This window comes from Notamacropus eugenii, chromosome 3 (genome assembly GCF_028372415.1).
Source record: "Notamacropus eugenii isolate mMacEug1 chromosome 3, mMacEug1.pri_v2, whole genome shotgun sequence".
Classification (NCBI taxonomy): Eukaryota; Metazoa; Chordata; class Mammalia; order Diprotodontia; family Macropodidae; genus Notamacropus; species Notamacropus eugenii.
Window position 1 is genome coordinate 25,001,929 of NC_092874.1, and position 17,091 is coordinate 25,019,019.

The 17,091-nt window shown below is 39.9% G+C and overlaps 1 protein-coding gene across 15 annotated transcripts in view; it reads right to left on the reverse strand.

Annotated features, from left to right (window-relative positions):
• Window positions 1–17,091, reverse strand: part of RBMS3 (RNA binding motif single stranded interacting protein 3) — a 1,420,870-nt gene that overhangs the window by 111,663 nt on the left and 1,292,116 nt on the right. For 14 of the 15 annotated variants that reach the window (XM_072650014.1, XM_072650009.1, XM_072650015.1 and 11 more), the window contains one exon: window positions 16,788–16,838. In XM_072650014.1, coding sequence (XP_072506115.1) covers window positions 16,788–16,838 — 51 coding nt within the window. Of the gene's footprint in view, window positions 1–617; window positions 4,932–16,787; window positions 16,839–17,091 lie in introns of those variants that run through there. The other variant, XM_072650016.1, reaches the window with a different exon arrangement.

Genomic DNA, 17,091 nt, shown 5'->3' on the forward strand with positions numbered 1-17,091 from the left:
CTCCTTGGATGAAGGCTATGTCATGAACCTTTTCATCTCCACTTGTCTATACCTCAAAATAGATTTTTGTCCTTCCCTCCACTCTTCTCTTGTGTTTCTTTTTGAGGAGATTCAATCATTTTCCTTGCCAAGATTACTTCTCCACTTGAACCCTTGATCCCACGCCTTCCCAATCCTTCTAGGAGATTGATCCATTCATGATCATTTTCATTTCCCTTTATCTCATTAACCTATCCTATTTCACTGGAGCTTCTCTATTCTGAAAAAATACATTCTTTTGAAGAGACTTTCATGTCAATTGATTAATATCCCTTTAAACATGGCTCTTTGATGTTTGATTCCTTTTTAAAAGCTATCTTAAGATCATTATTCAGGACCTAAAGACTGATAATTAAGGCAGCTTTCAACTTTATTAAATGGGACTCAAGAAACTGAGAACGTTATTTATATTTAAATATATTTCAGCAAAGACGAAGTTGGGTTCCCATTGTCTGTCAATCTTTTTGTACTCCTCCTTAATATCTATCTGCTGTTATATAGTTAGATCAAACAGTATTAAAAGGAAACAGTGCTCTGCATGATGCAAAGAGGAATTCTATGAGAGAATCTCCACTTAATTTTCGTGTTTTATTGAAGACACCATCATCCTCTGAGTCACCCTGGATTCTCAGCTTTCTACTAGCCCTCGACTCCCATATCCAGTCAATCACCAAATTGAGTCTGGGTTGTTCTACCTCGAACGACACTGTTGCATCTGTGTCCTTCTGGCCACTCATGACTCAATCACTCCAGTTCAGATTGGTCTATTCTCATTTGGACTATTGTGATAATTTCCCTTGCCTCAATATCTACTGTATCTAGTCCATCCTCCCCACAGCTGTCAAATATATACTTCTAAATCCCAATCTGGCCGTGTCACTCCTGCGCTCTTCAGGGTACTCTTTTCTATTAGGTACAAAAAAAAATGCACACAAAGTATGACTGATTTTTGTCGGTGTCTTTTCAGCTGAACCTCATGAAAGTCCTAAAAGAGGCATCGAAAAAAGAAATAGGTCATGAGCAGTAGCATTCAAATGCCTAACCTTTCTCCAGGAGACTTTTCTAAAGGGGACAACTCTACTTGGGAAAAAGAAGGCAAAGACTTGAGAAGGTGTCTGAGAACTGAAAGAATGGTAAGTACAGTACAGTAAGAATTTAGAGGAGCAAAAGGGGGAGCTTTCAGCTTGAGTGATCACAAAAGGCTCAGTTGATGTGGGAACAGGGAGCCCAGTGCTGAGACATGGGAGTCCTAACTTCATGCGTGATGTCACCAATTACCATTTGCCTATAAGGAGGGAAGGATTGGTAGTCACTGCATTTCTGCCTCAGGGAACGTTAAAAATGAAACTGTTCAGTAGCACAGTGACAGTAGAATTCTGGTCCTTATTCCAAATGTGACTTTTGTTAAAAACAAAAAAATCTCCGAAAGTTGGAACTGGAAGCAACCTTGACAAATGGCGTATGGACCCCAGCCCTTTGTCTTACAAATGAGGAAACTGCTTAATGCATCTATGTAAGTTTCTTCCAAAAGAACTAGTAAATGTGCCTTTACATATCTCAGTTAAGAGCTGGGAATGAGAGTTCCTATAGATAATAATATACAATTGAATATAATTGATATGATGGATATAATTGATACTATAATAGTCAATTATATAGAATTGAGTTCACTTGAAATATCATCTTTGAATTGATGGCTCAGGGTGAAAACAAAGATACTAATGGACAGATAACATAATAATGGACATTTCTAGTGCTCTAAGTTTTATTTGCAAAGTGCTTTATATACATGGGGTATCATAAGAGTCTTAAGACATAGTTTTAAGCTTTAAGGTGTTTTTGAGTTTAAGGAGTGCCTTTAAAGGAACATTAAACTGAGATATTTGGGACACTCTGTATTATCTCACTTAATCCTTCCAACTGCTCAGGGAGTTAGGTGCTATTATCATGCCAATTTTAGGGATGAGCAAACAGGCTGAGTGTGGTTCAGTGATTCACACTGCATAACAGAGCTAGTGTCACATGGAAAATTCAAACTCAGGCCTTCCTTACTCTAACTTTGCCTCCTAGCTGCCCCTGACATGGCGTTTACCTCCCACCCATCCCACTTTACTCCTGGAAAATCTTCTTTTGCTTTGAAAAGAAACAAAAGCACAAAATGAGGTGGCAACAAAGTTAATTAATATTTGAAGCAGGGACATGTAATACAACATTCTAGGGGGTTTTGGGGCTCAACAATTTTCAAAATGAAAGCAATGGTGAAAAAGCTTTGGGTCAATCGATCATTAATTTTCAGGTTGATGGAATACAGAAGTCCATTAGTACACATTCATAAATGTAGGACCAGGAAGAAAATAGACAAGGTCTAAAACAAATCAGACTGAAAATAAATTGAGCTTTTTGGAAAACTTATAATAATAGCTTTGTGCTCTTTTATTGTAGGTATGTTGGGTGAATGGTTTCTCGCCTACCTTAAGTAGTTAATTTATATTGTCCAAGTCTTTGGAAGCACCAGGGGTCTTGTCTGTGCCTTTGGTCTTACATCTCACTTTGCCACTTGCCATTAAGCTCATGGTAAGGCTTGAAAATGACAGTTACTGATTAAAATTCAGTGAAACTCTGACATAAAGGCTTGAATGAAAGATCATAACCTAAGAGACCTGAACAATTTTCTTTTTAAGTTTATTAGTGAATTTCTATTTCCTACCCACAAAGCATCTTCTGCAGTTAGGGTAGAAAGACAGTCAGGTAGAACTTTTCCCCCATTTTTTAGAATAAAAGCTTGGGACCAAAAGTCACTTCTTCCATTTATCAATTCAGTGACTCTGGACAAGTTGCTTTATCTCTCCAGGCCTCAGTTTCCTCATTTCTGAAAGCTGGGCTTTGGACAAGATGGCATCTAACTTCCATCCCAGTTCTAAATCTATGATTCTCTGAGCTGTCTAGATAATTATCTTTAACAAAAAAGGCCATGCTACTGTAAAACATTCCCAGTAAAATATCATCCTGTTAGTGTCCTAAGACAGTCATACTTTTCATATCTTTCTAGTAAAAGGTATACTACTTGTGAGATGCCTAGAAATGGTTTGGGGTGCTTTATGTTCCTGAAATATATCAAAGCAGTCTTACAGTGCAGGTAATTCCCCTGGATGAGAGGGATTCCAATGGTAAAATTGTTAAGCTCAGTTTTCTCCCTTAAAAAAAAATGAGGGAACTGGGCTAGCTGACCTCCAAGATCTCATCAGCTCTTTAGTCCCCTCTCCATCCATACTGTTATGCCTAGAAGTAAGAAAATTAATGCTGCTACTGGGAAAAGATGACAAATATATAAGCATCAGTGGGTTAGGGAGATGCTTACAGTTAAAAGTACACTAAAGATAATAGTCTAATGTAGACTAAAGAATACACTAAAAATATAGACTAGAAAAAACCAAGGTTAAATTAAACAGAGACAGAATTGTTTTCTTCAAAGGGTTCTAAAAACGTACCTAAAAGTTTGTATTTCTTTACATTTCGTTCTGAATTGAATAGTCCTTCATTTTTTGTGCAAGTGTTATTGTGGGCTTATACATATTCAATTAATTAAGCACTGATTGCCTCTTGTGTACAAAACAAAATATTTATAGATTGCTGTTGTGTGTCCTTCATTCTTGAAGAAGACTCACAGACATACATATTGGTGTGCTTATCACAGATGCCTAATTCCCAATTTATATTCTTTCTTTCTGTCACCCACGCTTGCAAAAAGCCTTGTGAGTTAGTTAGGCCATCTCTCTGAGGCCAGATATTTCTTTGTAGCAACTCTCTTTTTAAGAGGTACAAGATCTAGGCATAAAGAACAATTATATAGTTAGAGCTGTCCTGGCAAAAGTGGATGTTAAGAATAAGCAGTTCCCATTTGGATTATAGAGCAGAGGACACCTCCTTCTCTTCCGTGATAATCATACTTTCAATACTCTATCCCCTTATGCAATCCAGTTTCAATGAGTACTCAGATTGTATATAAATTTGGGTATATATAGTTTTGTTTAGATGTGGTCATTTTATTCTGATATCCTGTGGAGGGAAAGAGCAATTCTATAGGCTGTCATTACCCTCACTCTCAATCCTCCAGTGATTTCCCAAGCAGTTTGTGTTGCCGTGGTAACGTTTATAAAATAAATGATTTACCCTATCTCTATATGATGGCAAAAGCAGGGAGTGTTGCCTTGGCAACTTGCTGTTTTCTAGACAATCTGACATGAATTGTATTTTAGCTGCCTATTTCCATTCCCTTGGGATAATCTGTAGGAAACAAGAGTTCATTAGACTTAATACTTGCCTTATGTAACTACTTGGTAATTTTTAATGCCCAAGACGACTCTTTGGAAACTAACACTGTCAATGACTCTGTGAAGTCGGGGAGTCCAAATGAGTAATAAATAATAGATCCTGTTTTACTGATGACAAAGAGACCACGAAGTTATGAGTGTTGTGCAAGGACATGGAGAACATCATGTGTGATTAGAACTTCAGATGTTTTCACTATGAATCTTCTGTACTAACTCCAGAGTTGTAAAATCAAGACAAGTCAACAAGCATTTATCATACTCCAGGTATTGTGTTAGCTGCTGGGGATTGGAAAAGAAACAAAGAGAAAGCTGGTCTCTGCCCTTGAGGAGCTTATATTCCAATGGGAGAAGAAAACACATAACAGGAATTTAGGATAGGGTTTGCATGATGGAGTGGATCTCGAAGGAATGAAAGAGAGGAAATGTTGGATTAGTTTGCTTCGTGGAGGTCATGAGCAGTGGATCATTGGATGTGAAGGGGTCATCAGTCTTGTCTTCCTGCTAGTCATTTGCTTCCTGGGAGACATTTGGCAAGTCACTTCATTACCTCAATTACTTCATCTGTAACATAAAGAGAAGGACATCTAGGTGGCACAGTGGATAGAGTGCTGGGCTTGAAGTCAAGAAGCCTCATCTTCCTGAGTTCAAATCTGGCTTCAAATACTTCTTAGCTGTGTGACCCCTGGGCAAGTCACATAACCCCATTTGCCTTAGTTTCCTCATTTGTAAAATGAGCTGGAGGAGAAAATGGCAAAGCACTCCAGTGTCGCCGCCAAGGAAACCCCAATGGGGTTTCGCTGATATGACTGAACATCAACAAAGCTAAACAAAACACATTAGATGGCGTCTATCATACCTTACTTTTTGAAATCTGTCATCCTATGAAATAAACTAAGGTTACAACTCTGGAGCTAGTGCAAAAAATATCCCCAGTTCTAATCACATATGGTGCCCTCTGTCTCCTTGGCAAAGCCTACAAGTTCTTTGGCATCACAAAAGAAGGTTCTGTTATTATTTCTCCTGATTTTGCAACTTCACATATATTGCACAACTGAAATTGCTCTCTCCAAAGTTAGCGATGACCTCTTCATTGCCAAGTGACTTTTTTTCAGCCTTTATCTTTTTACGCCAACGTTCTTAACCCTTTCTCCTTTGTAGACCTCTTACGTTCAATCTTAAGTTCCTTCTCTTGTCTACAATTCCTCCCCTTTGGAACCTCGTCAGCTCTCATGGGTTTAATTATCATCCCTTTGCCACTATAGATCCCAGATCTATATCTCCAGCTAGTGTCTCCCTTTCTGAGCTGAAGGTCCATATCAAAAATTGCCTCTTAGACCTTTCAAAGTGGATGTCCCAGATACATCTCAAACTCAATATACCTTAATATATCAATATATCTAATGCAGAATTCATCATCTTTCTTCCTCAAAACAGCCCTCTTTCCAACCTCTTTATTTCTATTTTAGGCATCACTATCTTTCTACTCTTCCATATTTGAAACCTTGGCATTATTTTCAGTTCCTCACTGTTTCTTACCCCACATAGCCAATTTGTGGCCAAATATGGCCATTCCTACTTCTACATCATCCCATGCACTTAAACCTTTTTCTATTTTCCATATTTCTTACCTACATTGTTGCAAAGGCTCAGTTTTGATCTTCCTGCCTCAAGTCTCAAATCTAAATACTTCTATCAATTAATTTTCCTTAAATGCATATGTGACCATGTCCCTCCATTATTTAAGGGATTAAAATATAACATCCTTGGTTTGCTTTTTGAAATCCTTCAGAAACTTTTATCTTTCTATCCTAATTGGGCATTACTCACCCTCCCCCATTCTGTGATCCAGTCAAACCGACCTCTCTGTTGTTCACACGTTCCATATTCCATTTCTCATCCATTTCTCATCTCAATGACTTTGCATTGGCCACTTCCAATCTCTAGAATGAACTGATTCACCCTCACCTGGGTCTTCGAATCTCTCTCTTCCTTCATGAAGCCTTTTTATGATTCTCAACAGGAGGGCTCTTCTTCTTCGACAAACTTATGCTTAATCACTTCATATTCATTGTCTTTATATTAATGCTCGTACATTGTTAAAGAAATATTTGCTATCTTCTCCCTTAGGTGGAAAGCTCCTTGAGACTAAGGGATGTTTTATTCACTGCCCTGTTGTTCCTAGCATAATTCCAAGGTCTCTGATCGACGGAAATGAAGCAGGGGGACTACAATGCTTCAACCAGAGACTAATTCCAATATTTCTGGGAATAGGACTTGTATCCTCTAAGAGATAATGTGTATGGGTGGGTAGAGTTGTATTTGGAGTCAATGGACCTAAGTTCACATCCTGGAGCCGCTATTTATTACTTGCATGCCTGTGGGCCAGTCACTTAATGTCTCTCAAACTCAGTTTCCTCATTTGTAGAACAAGAGTTTTGGACTAGATCTCTAGAGTTCCTTCCTGGGATTCTGCACTCTGAATGTATGATTAGATCATGTATTATGTTCCTAATTCTTGTCACTCATATCTGTGGAAAGCCTAGTTGGTTGGCCCACATGGCTAAGGCTAGGGGACCTTCTCATAGCATCAGCCTTTGCTACAAGCATCATCCAGATCCATGAACATTCTGGGTGCATTACAAGGTTTCCTAGGGACATGCAGAGCAGGGTAGTTTCTACTAACATTCATCCTTTCTCCTTTCCCCATTCCCATGTACCATCCAGATACAAGTGAAAATAATTAACAGAAAGATTTAGTAAATTTCAGAACCTGAAGATATAAAGCTTCATTCATTATTGTCTGGTTTTTCACCAAGATCTTAGTGTGTGTGTGTGTGTTTTGAAAATAATAGGAATTATGGTGGTGAAGATAGAGAAGGATGTTTCAATAAAAGCTCTATCTTTCAAACTTTTTAGGCAGTTATATTAAATTAAAATGTATTCTCCTTACATTAGTTTTATATGTAGAGAATACCAAAATTTTATTTCATAATTAGGTAATATTAATTACACAGCACTTTCAGAATTATAAAAATACTGTCCTAAAAACTATTTTAGAATATTTACAAGATAGATATTTTATAAATTATCTTTAATATGATGAGGACCCCTTTACACTCTTAAAAACTGAGGATTCCCCCCCAAAAGTTTTTTATATGAATTACATTTTAAAAATATTTACTATATTAGAAATTCAAAGGTCTTAGTAATACAAAAGTAGTTTGGGGTTTGCAGACCCCATGCAGAGGTTGTGGGGACTCCTAGAGTTCTTTGGACTCTACTTTGAGAACTGATGCTCTAGAAATTTCATAGTCTAACCTGTTTAGATTCTAGGTTCGGAAGCTGAGCTCTAGAGAAGTACAATGACTTGCCTGAAGTCACATAAATAGCAAACTGAGGTTTTGAGCCTCACCCTCTGACTGGAAATCCCATGTTCTTTCTCCTTCATTACTAGATCAATATCTTTCTCTGGGAAATCAATTGAAGAGGATAATAGGAATTAGAAGTGGACAAGGTCATAGAAATATGATGATGGTGGCAATGAATGACTAATCAAGAAAGGGTAAGAGTTCTTTCGTCTACAGACCATGAGTTTTAAAACTTTATTAGCAACAGTCAACATAAATTAGCCAGAGTATCCAAAGTTATTTTATTTTATTATTATTATTTTTAAGTGCCTGGATAGGGTACTGATTTGAGGTCTGTTGCCCCATACAACTATTTGACTTTGAGTTAGAAATTCCTGCGTGTATAAGACTCCGCTCAGGAACTCCACCAAAAATAAAGCAAAGTCAGCAAAAAAATTCAGAAGCTGTGTAGAAGTTGATGCTACTAACATCACTTTGCTCCCAAAGTCTTGAGTGGCATTAACATGAAGTTGAGCAAAAATCAAAGTGATGTAAAAAAAGCAAATCATCTCCCTCCATACTCTACGTTGCTGCTGCCATCTTTATCTGCCATATAGGTAAGGAAGCTCAACAAAGGTTTGGACTTCTACACTATATTTTGAGTAGCAAAAAGTTCAATGTATCCCCATCCTCACATAAAGAGAATATTTAAAATCTAACGAAGACTAAGTCAGTCAACACAATGTCCATGGGCATGATGCTACATTCCTTCTTTTATTGTTTCATCCCCCCTCTCTCTTACAAAGCTATCATCTTGATCCTTGTCATTGGAACCGATGTAACAAAGCATCCCAATGGGCCGCATTTTTGCTTCTCTGCAAGACTGGGATATGGTATTATGCTGCTATGCAGAACAAATACACATCGCAATCCATCATCTGTTAAAACACTGTCAGAAGCACTGTGGAATTTCAGATGTTAGTGTCATACACTGTCCTGAGAAGGAGAAACAAATAATTGGCTGCACTGCCAAGTCAGCATTTTTTACTCCCTTTCTCCCTGTGGTGTCTTCCCACCCCCATGATCCTAACAAAACATGAAGTCCTCATTCAGAATGACAGGGCTCCTTCCCCTGTGTCTGTATAGAGAAACAGAAAAATAATATGAGGTAAAAGAATGCATAGAGGGCAGAGATTTTCCAGGGGACCCAGTAAGGGCACAGAGAAGAGGAGCCTAATCAATCAAGAAGTATTTATTAAGCAACAGGTTAATTTATTACATATTTATTACCAGTATTACACATATATGTATACATACATGCATACATATGTGTGTAATAACCATTATTACATACCAGTCACTTTTCTAAGTCTCCCACAACAATGGATAATAAGTTACATGGATAGCAATGGTTTTGCCTCATACAAAGAGACTCTCATACATCATCTATATAATGTCCACAAAAAATCCACAACCAAATTTTAAAATTCTGTCTAAAAATAAGTCCATTTGACAAAAAAATAGTAGAGAAAGAGTGTAGGACTACATTCGCAAAAGATAGCATAGCATAGCTGACAGAGATTAGAGGCAGAAGGATCTAGGTTCAAATTCTGTCCCTGACACACGCTGACTGAGTGACCTTGGGCAAGTCTCTAAAATGGTAAATTGCAGAACAACTGTGAATCTGAGTTGTTGGGAGCTCCCTCTCAATTTCAAACATTGATGAAATCCATTACCCTACACGAATATCTGTGCCCCTCCTCTGCCCTTCTTCCCATTTCATCTTATTAGGTTGAGCCCAATATTCTAGTTTATAATACATCTTTGGATCCTGGCTCTGTAGTCCAAAGTGTTTGTTATTCAACTACTTTGTTTGGATTTGTGATTTCATCAGCACAGGGGATTTCTGGCACGGAAATTCCCTTCAATGAGGCAGATTTCCAAGTCATCTCAAAGAAACAGTGTTAGAGAGCTGTCCATGTCATCTAGAGGTTAAATTACTTGTTTGGCATCTTCTAGCTAGAAAGTGAATTCAGGTTCTCCTAGTCCAAGCCTGGCCTGTTCACTACAACATACTGCCTCTTGCAATAAAAAATGACAAACAGAATCCCTGGAGTATTCTCCTAAAGCTGTTCTCCCATGTGGCTACGAAACCATCAGCAACTACTCAAGGAACATTGACTCGTCCGAAAACCCAGACACCAGGGGCATGGGGGGTTATTTGGTTAGTCAGTCACTGTTCTTTCTTGGCTCACTTGACGTGTTTCTATCTGATCACAAGGTGTCTAAAATCTTGTTTGCATAGTTTAAAACCTAATTATTTCTGTTGACAGATTGAGGCAGGGGTGTGGAATACTGCCACCTGTCCCATGATCCTTCTCTTTGGGTCCATGGTTGCCAGTGGTTCCAAATCCATACTCCTGTGCTATCATTTGGCCCACATCTCTCCATCTTTCCCCAAATAAGAACATGAGAGGCTTTGGCTTTTTGTCTCCTTTTATTCTTCTTCCTTATCCATTTATCTCTTTATTTTCCCCTTGTCAGTTCAGAAACTAGCAACAAGTTTAGAGCCAAGTAAAATCTTCACCCATGGACACTGAGGAGGCAGCCCTGCTTTAATGCAGGCAGGATTTCTTGAGAATGTCTTTCCCTACCAGAAAGTTAGGGTCAGCCTTATGGGAGGTCAACCATTATGGGGGCCAACACAGGGATCGTATAAGAAAGTGCTTCATCAGACTGTGAACTCATCCAAGGCAAGCATCAGGCTTTCATCCTTCCTGCACAATACCTTACATAGCCCATGCTGAGATAGGAGTATGAGACTACAAAGGTAACAAGTACTGTATCCTTATGCCACTTTTCAATGAGTTAAAAAAAATGTTCGGCAGACAATGATCTAAATAAAGCTTATCCACTATTTGTAAAGTAGGGACTAAAGAGTTATCTTTTTTTTTTCCTTCAAAGATGGGCAAACTTGGTTTCAGGTTCAAGGATGTCACTTGTTCAGCACCGCAGCTCAATTGAGCTATACATTAAAACCCACATGTTCTACCTCCTAACCCAACCCGGTATTCATTAGGCAATATTGCTTTCCTAGAATGAAAGTCTTTATCTTTCACTCCCAGGGCCCATCCTGGCCTCACTGCTCACATCACTGCCCTCTCTTTCCCCTCATATTTTCTACTTTCAAATAAGTTGCGAGAAGGGACTAAGAAGCTCCCTCCCTTAGGCAGAGGGGGATCTTTTCTTTAAATGAACAATTATACAGATATTCTGTATAAGATATTCATTAAAGCTGCCTTCTGTTTATTGATGCCAGTGCTCGGCCTTCTGCCAACACAGATTGAGAAGGAACTGGGGAGAGATGATGAGGAAGATGATTTGTAAGTGAAAGTGAATGAAAAGTAATGTTTACTTTTATAATATCATTTTCTTTGAACTTTTGGTCCAGGGGAAAAGTGATCAGGTGGCTGCTATAACCCTAGCTCATAGTTCTGTGTCTCCAAGGAAGTTGGGAGGAAGTTATTCCTTAACTAAGGCTGCTTAATGGATAGCTAGGTGGTGCAGTGGATAAAGTGCTGGACCTGGAAAAAGGAAGATTCATCTCACTGAGTTCAAATCTGACCTCACACACTTACTAGATGTATGGCCCTGGGCAAGTCACTTAACCCTGTTTGCTTGCTTCAGTTAACTCATTTGTAAAATGAGGCAGCTAGGGAAAGAAATAACCAATCACTTCAATGGCTTTGTGACCCAAATGGCGTCACAAAGAGTTGGACAAGACTGAACAAAAAATGACAACCAAGACTGCTTAGTAGAAACTGCATAGAAAGGTAACAATCATGATGATTTAATAACTTGTATTTATGTGGTGTAGGTACTATTATTTTTCTCATTAAATTGTGAGTTCCATGAAGTCAGGGACTATCTTTTGCCTCTTTGTGTATCTCCAGGACTTAGCCCAGTGCCTGGCACAAAGTAATAATAATGTTTGTTAATTTTACAGTTGAGGAAATGAAGGCATCCAGAGGATAAATTACTTGTCCAGGGTCACAGCTAACCAGTGAGTATCCAAGGTCAGATTTGAACTCAGGTCTCCCCGACTCCAGTTCCAGAGCTCTATCCATTGAGCCACCTTGCTGCCTAAAAAGGGAAGCAAGAGACAAGAAGCATAGGAGGACAACTATAGGTGTTATCTTTGTTCCAAAAAAAGATAAACCTTTACTCAATACTTTTGAAGTAGAGTTAGCAATATGTCTAGCTCATAGAGAAGTGGTATGAGGGTACATTGGGTAGTGACTTTGTGCTCTCCCTTTTATTTCTATCACTTTCCAGCTGGATGGAACTAAGCCTAAGACTAATTTAGTCCCATTTTGGTCAGTCCAAGTAAGTGGCAAATAGAGCTGCTTCTTCCTTCTTCTTAACACTTTGTTTGGTTCATGAGACAAACTATGGCCTCTTTTATGTGAAAAGTGAATATTAAGGAAAGTGGGAGCACTCCTGCTTTGAGGGCACCTGATGTCTTCAGGAATAGCTTTGGTTAATAGCCAGGACTGCTGGTTCCATGGCAAAGCTGAGGTGGAGTTCTTCCTGACTCTCTCATCACCCTCCCCTCATATATAAAATCTTAAGTATATTCTGAAAATGATAGGATGGAGAAATAAAAGAAAGAAAAATGGTATGGAAAAAATATGCCATGTGGATCCCATCTATTCCATCCCCTCCCAGAGGTAGTGTGAGGCAGAGGGAAACTTTGTAGTTGTTTTATTGGGAGGAAGAAACATGGCAATCCAGTAGTAGATTCTCAGAGTGTAGGAGTATCCAACAGATCCCTGAAATGTTTCTTTGGGCATTAGCTTTGCTGCTGAGCTACTTAAGTTTGCTGACTCCAAATGATTCCCCAGGGAGAGAGAGAGGGACCTGGAAGCCTGGTCATTGTCCAACAGGGTCAGAAGGTACGATTAGGGAATACAGCTCCTCCAGCTCACAGTCAATGGATCGGTATCTTTGCCACGTTTACATTTGTAGGAAGAGTGCAAACATATGGATTGCACTAAACAACCATGTCTCCAGTTCATTCTCATCCTTCTTACCCCATGACTCCTTGGGAGAATGTGGAAACTCTCCATATTCTTCATTAGAACATGAACCCAATTCTCTGCATAATTCATGGCACGATATGTTCATGGGGGCTTGCTATGGCATTGGTATTTGAGGTTTAGGGTGGATCCTCTTTGGCCTTCCTATTTTTATTGAGGTTAGAGGAATAATTTTCTGAATTCTGTCCTTGCCCAAATGTTCCCCTCTCCCACTTAATGGATGAGGAAACTCAAAACAATCAGTTGAGGTTAATGGAACGCTGTACCCATCAGGCAGTGGCAGCACCCATGTCCATGGTCCACCCATGATCATATCCCCTGAATTCAATTCTGCTGTTTAGCCTACTGAGCCAGTGAGTTTCCCAGGATTCTTGTTTTAAAGATACACAAATGGTGGGTGGGCTAGCTGCTCCTCTTTGCAGTAAAACTACCCTGACCACAAAAATTTGATTCTAAATTAGGCTGCCTCAGCTCCAACCTGATACACCATCCAATCTCAGGATAGCAAGAGTCTGGACTCCTGGCTAGAAGGATCCTCAGGGAAGATTGAGCAAACAGAACCACACACAAATGGAGGCTGACATTGGGGGAGCTTGTGAAGAAAAACACCAGTACACCTGCAACTGCATCTGTAGGGGGATATACTTGGGAGACATTTCCAAGGTCCTGAGGGTCGAAATAAATGTGCGCATGACTCAATCCCTCCACCCCACAATAGCTCTAGAGCGCATGTGAATCTTATATCCTTTAACATCTGGCAAAATATTCAGATTTTGCCAGAAATGTGTGTTCTCATTGGCAGTGAGTAAAAGATATTTAACATGAGTCCAAGGATGGAGTTTTCGTTAGGATTCTGGAGAAAGGTACATTATTTTCTCAGGAGGGATCTTTTTCCTCCAAGCCTGTCTCCTTTTACTGAGTTGGCAGGACTTTTGCCCTCTTTCCTGTGTGGGCCCACTTGGTGCTATACCTTGGTTTGGCTGTGCACAACAGAGAGGAAGGAGCTTAGGACTTGGATGGAGATTTGTCAATGGAATTTGTAGCTTATGGGTAAGCTTTTCCAGGACATAAACCAGACAGACCCCGTGAGTCCCCAAAATACGCAAGGAAGAGGCAGCTGAGGGATGTTAGCACAATACAATTCCAGATTTTTACATGCTTAAGCTATGCACATCTCATCCCTTTAAAAAGCCAAACCAAGCGATCATAACCATTGTGAGGAGAGCAGACATTTCCTTATGAAACAGTACATGAAGGCTGGGTGTTAGGATGGTGTAGCAGTCAGGGAATCATGAGTTAAGGTTTTGCTTTTGACAGATGCCAGCTGAGTGACCATGAGTTAATCAGCCAATAAAAATTTAGTAAACATCTACTATGTGCTCAGCACCATGCAAAGTGCTGGGGATACAAAGAAAGGTGAAAGACAATTCCTGCTCTTGAGAAAATCCCAATCGAACGGGGGAGACACCATTGAAACAACTAAGCTCAAGCAAATTTTATACAGGCTAAATTGGAGATAACCATTAGAGGGATGGCACTAGATTTAAGAAGGGTTGAGAAAGACTTCCTGTAGAAGGTAGGGTTTTAGCTGAGATATGAAAGCTAGGGAAGCCCAGAGGCTAAAATGAGGAGGGAAGGCATTCCTGGCTGGGGACCAGCCAAAGAAAATGCCCAGAAAGATGGAGTGGCTTATTAGAGAAACAGCAAAAAAGCCAGTGTCACTGGATCATGGTGTGTGTGTGTGTGTGTGTGTGTGTGTGTGTGTGTGTGTGCATGTATGTGTATGTGTGTGTGTATATGTGTATGTGCGCATGTGTGCATGCACATGGCAAGGGTGGTGGTGGTGTCAGGTATAAGAAGGCTGGAAAGGTCCCTGTAATTGGACAGATTGAAAAAGAGCCTTGAATGCCCAAGAGAAGATTTTATTTTTGATCCTTGAAGGGATAGGGAGCTACCAGAGGTCATGAGTAGTATAGTGACATGGTGAGACCTATGCTTAAGAAAGATTAAATAAGTCACTTCTCTGTGTCTCCAGTAAAATCATTTACAGAAGACCTATGCATTGATGCAGGGAAGCTTCCCAGTTGGGAATCCATACTGATGAACGTTGAGGCACCACACCTCCCCCAACCAAGCAGCAACACTAACAAGAAAACATTGTAAGTAATGACTAGTCATGGATTCTATACTCTTGGGAAAAGTTGAGATATGAGGACCAGACTTGAAACAGCCAGAGTTCAGAGAATATTTAAAATGTGTTTAGCATACACAGTTCCTCTGTAAGGATGTATGCATGGCTATAGGGGCCATCTTATTTTAACTGAAGATCATAGATTTTGAACTCAAATAGAACCCAGGGGTCATGGCATTTGACATCTTTGTTTCATAGAAGAGAAAAAAACATGAAGCCTGGAGAGGCTGGACTTGTTGGAGCTCACCCGAGTACCAAATGACAGAGGCAGGATTTGAACTCACTTTCTCTGCAAAATTAAAATAACAACAACAACCATCGCGTCTATTATCTATTTCTTTCATGCACCTTTCACTGTTAGCTATTGTTCAGTCATCTCAGTGGCATCTGGCTCTTCGTGATCCCATCTGCGGTTTTCTTGGCAAAGCTACTTGGGCAGTTTGCCATTTCCTTCTCCTGTTCATTTTACCAATGAAGAAACTGAGGCAAACAGGGCTAACTGACTTGCCCAGGATCATACAACTAGTAAGCGTTTGAGACCAGATTTGAACTCAGGCAGATAAGTCTTCCTGACTCCAGGCCTATCCCTCCAGACTCTATCCACTGTACCATCTAGCATTCCATTTTCATTATTAACAATAACCTCAAAAACTTTGCATCTGGGTAGCACCTTGTACTTTGCCAAGTGTTCACAGACCTCTTATTTCATCTTCATGTTTTATTAATTAATTATTATTTACTTTTTATTAATTATTAATTAATCAATATGCCTATAATGGCACCAGGCACTTTGTGAGGTCGTGAGGAATCCAAAGAAAATGATGAAACACATCCTGCCCTAAAGAAGCTTATATTCTATCAGATGCGACATGGTACATGCATAAAATATAGAACCTTTACTGAGGGAACCAAGGCTGAAGGAGTTTACATGACTTGCCCAGCTAAGAACTGGGTCTCTTGATCCCTGGTCCTCAGACCTTTTCCATGTACCCCATTCATTGCCTCTTGCAGTGTGCTGTTATCTCAGCCTGCCTGTCCTATATCTCTATGTCATCAGCTTGAAGAACCTGAAGGATGAGTTGACATCGTAAAACATCAATCGAGATTTTGCTTTTTTTAAAATTTTCCCCGTTTGTATTTGAATGATGAGATAAAGTGATAGAGAAGCTGGATACTGTATGTGTGTGTGTGTGTGTGTGTGTGTGTGTGTGTGTGTGTGTGTGTGTGTGTGTATGCTGGTTTACTTTTTCTCAAAGAGAAACACCAATAAAAGCTCAGAGGGGACCCAGCTAGGCCGTCCGAAGACAATATCTACCTCCTGGATGTGACTAAGGCATTGTCTTGAAAAGATCACCCTTGACCCATGACGCTCACAATCCCTCCCTCCCTCCTCTCCCCTCCTCTCCTCAAATCAAGTTGGCAGAAGCAAAATCACTCAGGAGATGAAAGCAAAAACCACAGCAGCAACGAAAAATGCCTCTTTCCTCTGATGGTGAGCAAAGGGAACTAGCCCTGGACTGGGCTGAGCTCCTGCACCAAGCAAGAACTGCCCGGGAGATGGGACTTTTTAAGGGAGGGGGCCCTTGCTGCTTTCACACAACACACTTTTCTTCCTTATAATTATTGTTCCCAATGCTTTGGGTAGCTTTTCTGGGGCAGAGGCTCCCATTTCTGAGGAATAAGAGACAGATTCTCCTTCAAATCTCAAAGCATCCCAAACACACACCCACCGCATGGATAAGACAAATATTCAGCCGCAGGTGACTGAGTCTCCACTTACTGTTGGCTGCATAACGTAGGGTGGGTGAGGCATCCATGAAGTGCTCTGGACCTATGTGGCAAATGGCATTTGTTAGGACAAGAAAACCATAGAGAGAACTTGGTGATTTCAATGCATAGCTATGGTCTATAGGACCCTGGTGATTTATAAAGATGTTGGGAAGAAATGCTGTAAGTCAGGGGGCACGTTTATAGTTCCACATATTGATTTGATGATAGGACCACAGACCTAGAATAGAAGAGACCTTCAGGTCACCTAGCTCAATTTTATAGAAACTAAGTCACTGAAAGTTTAAATGGTAGCC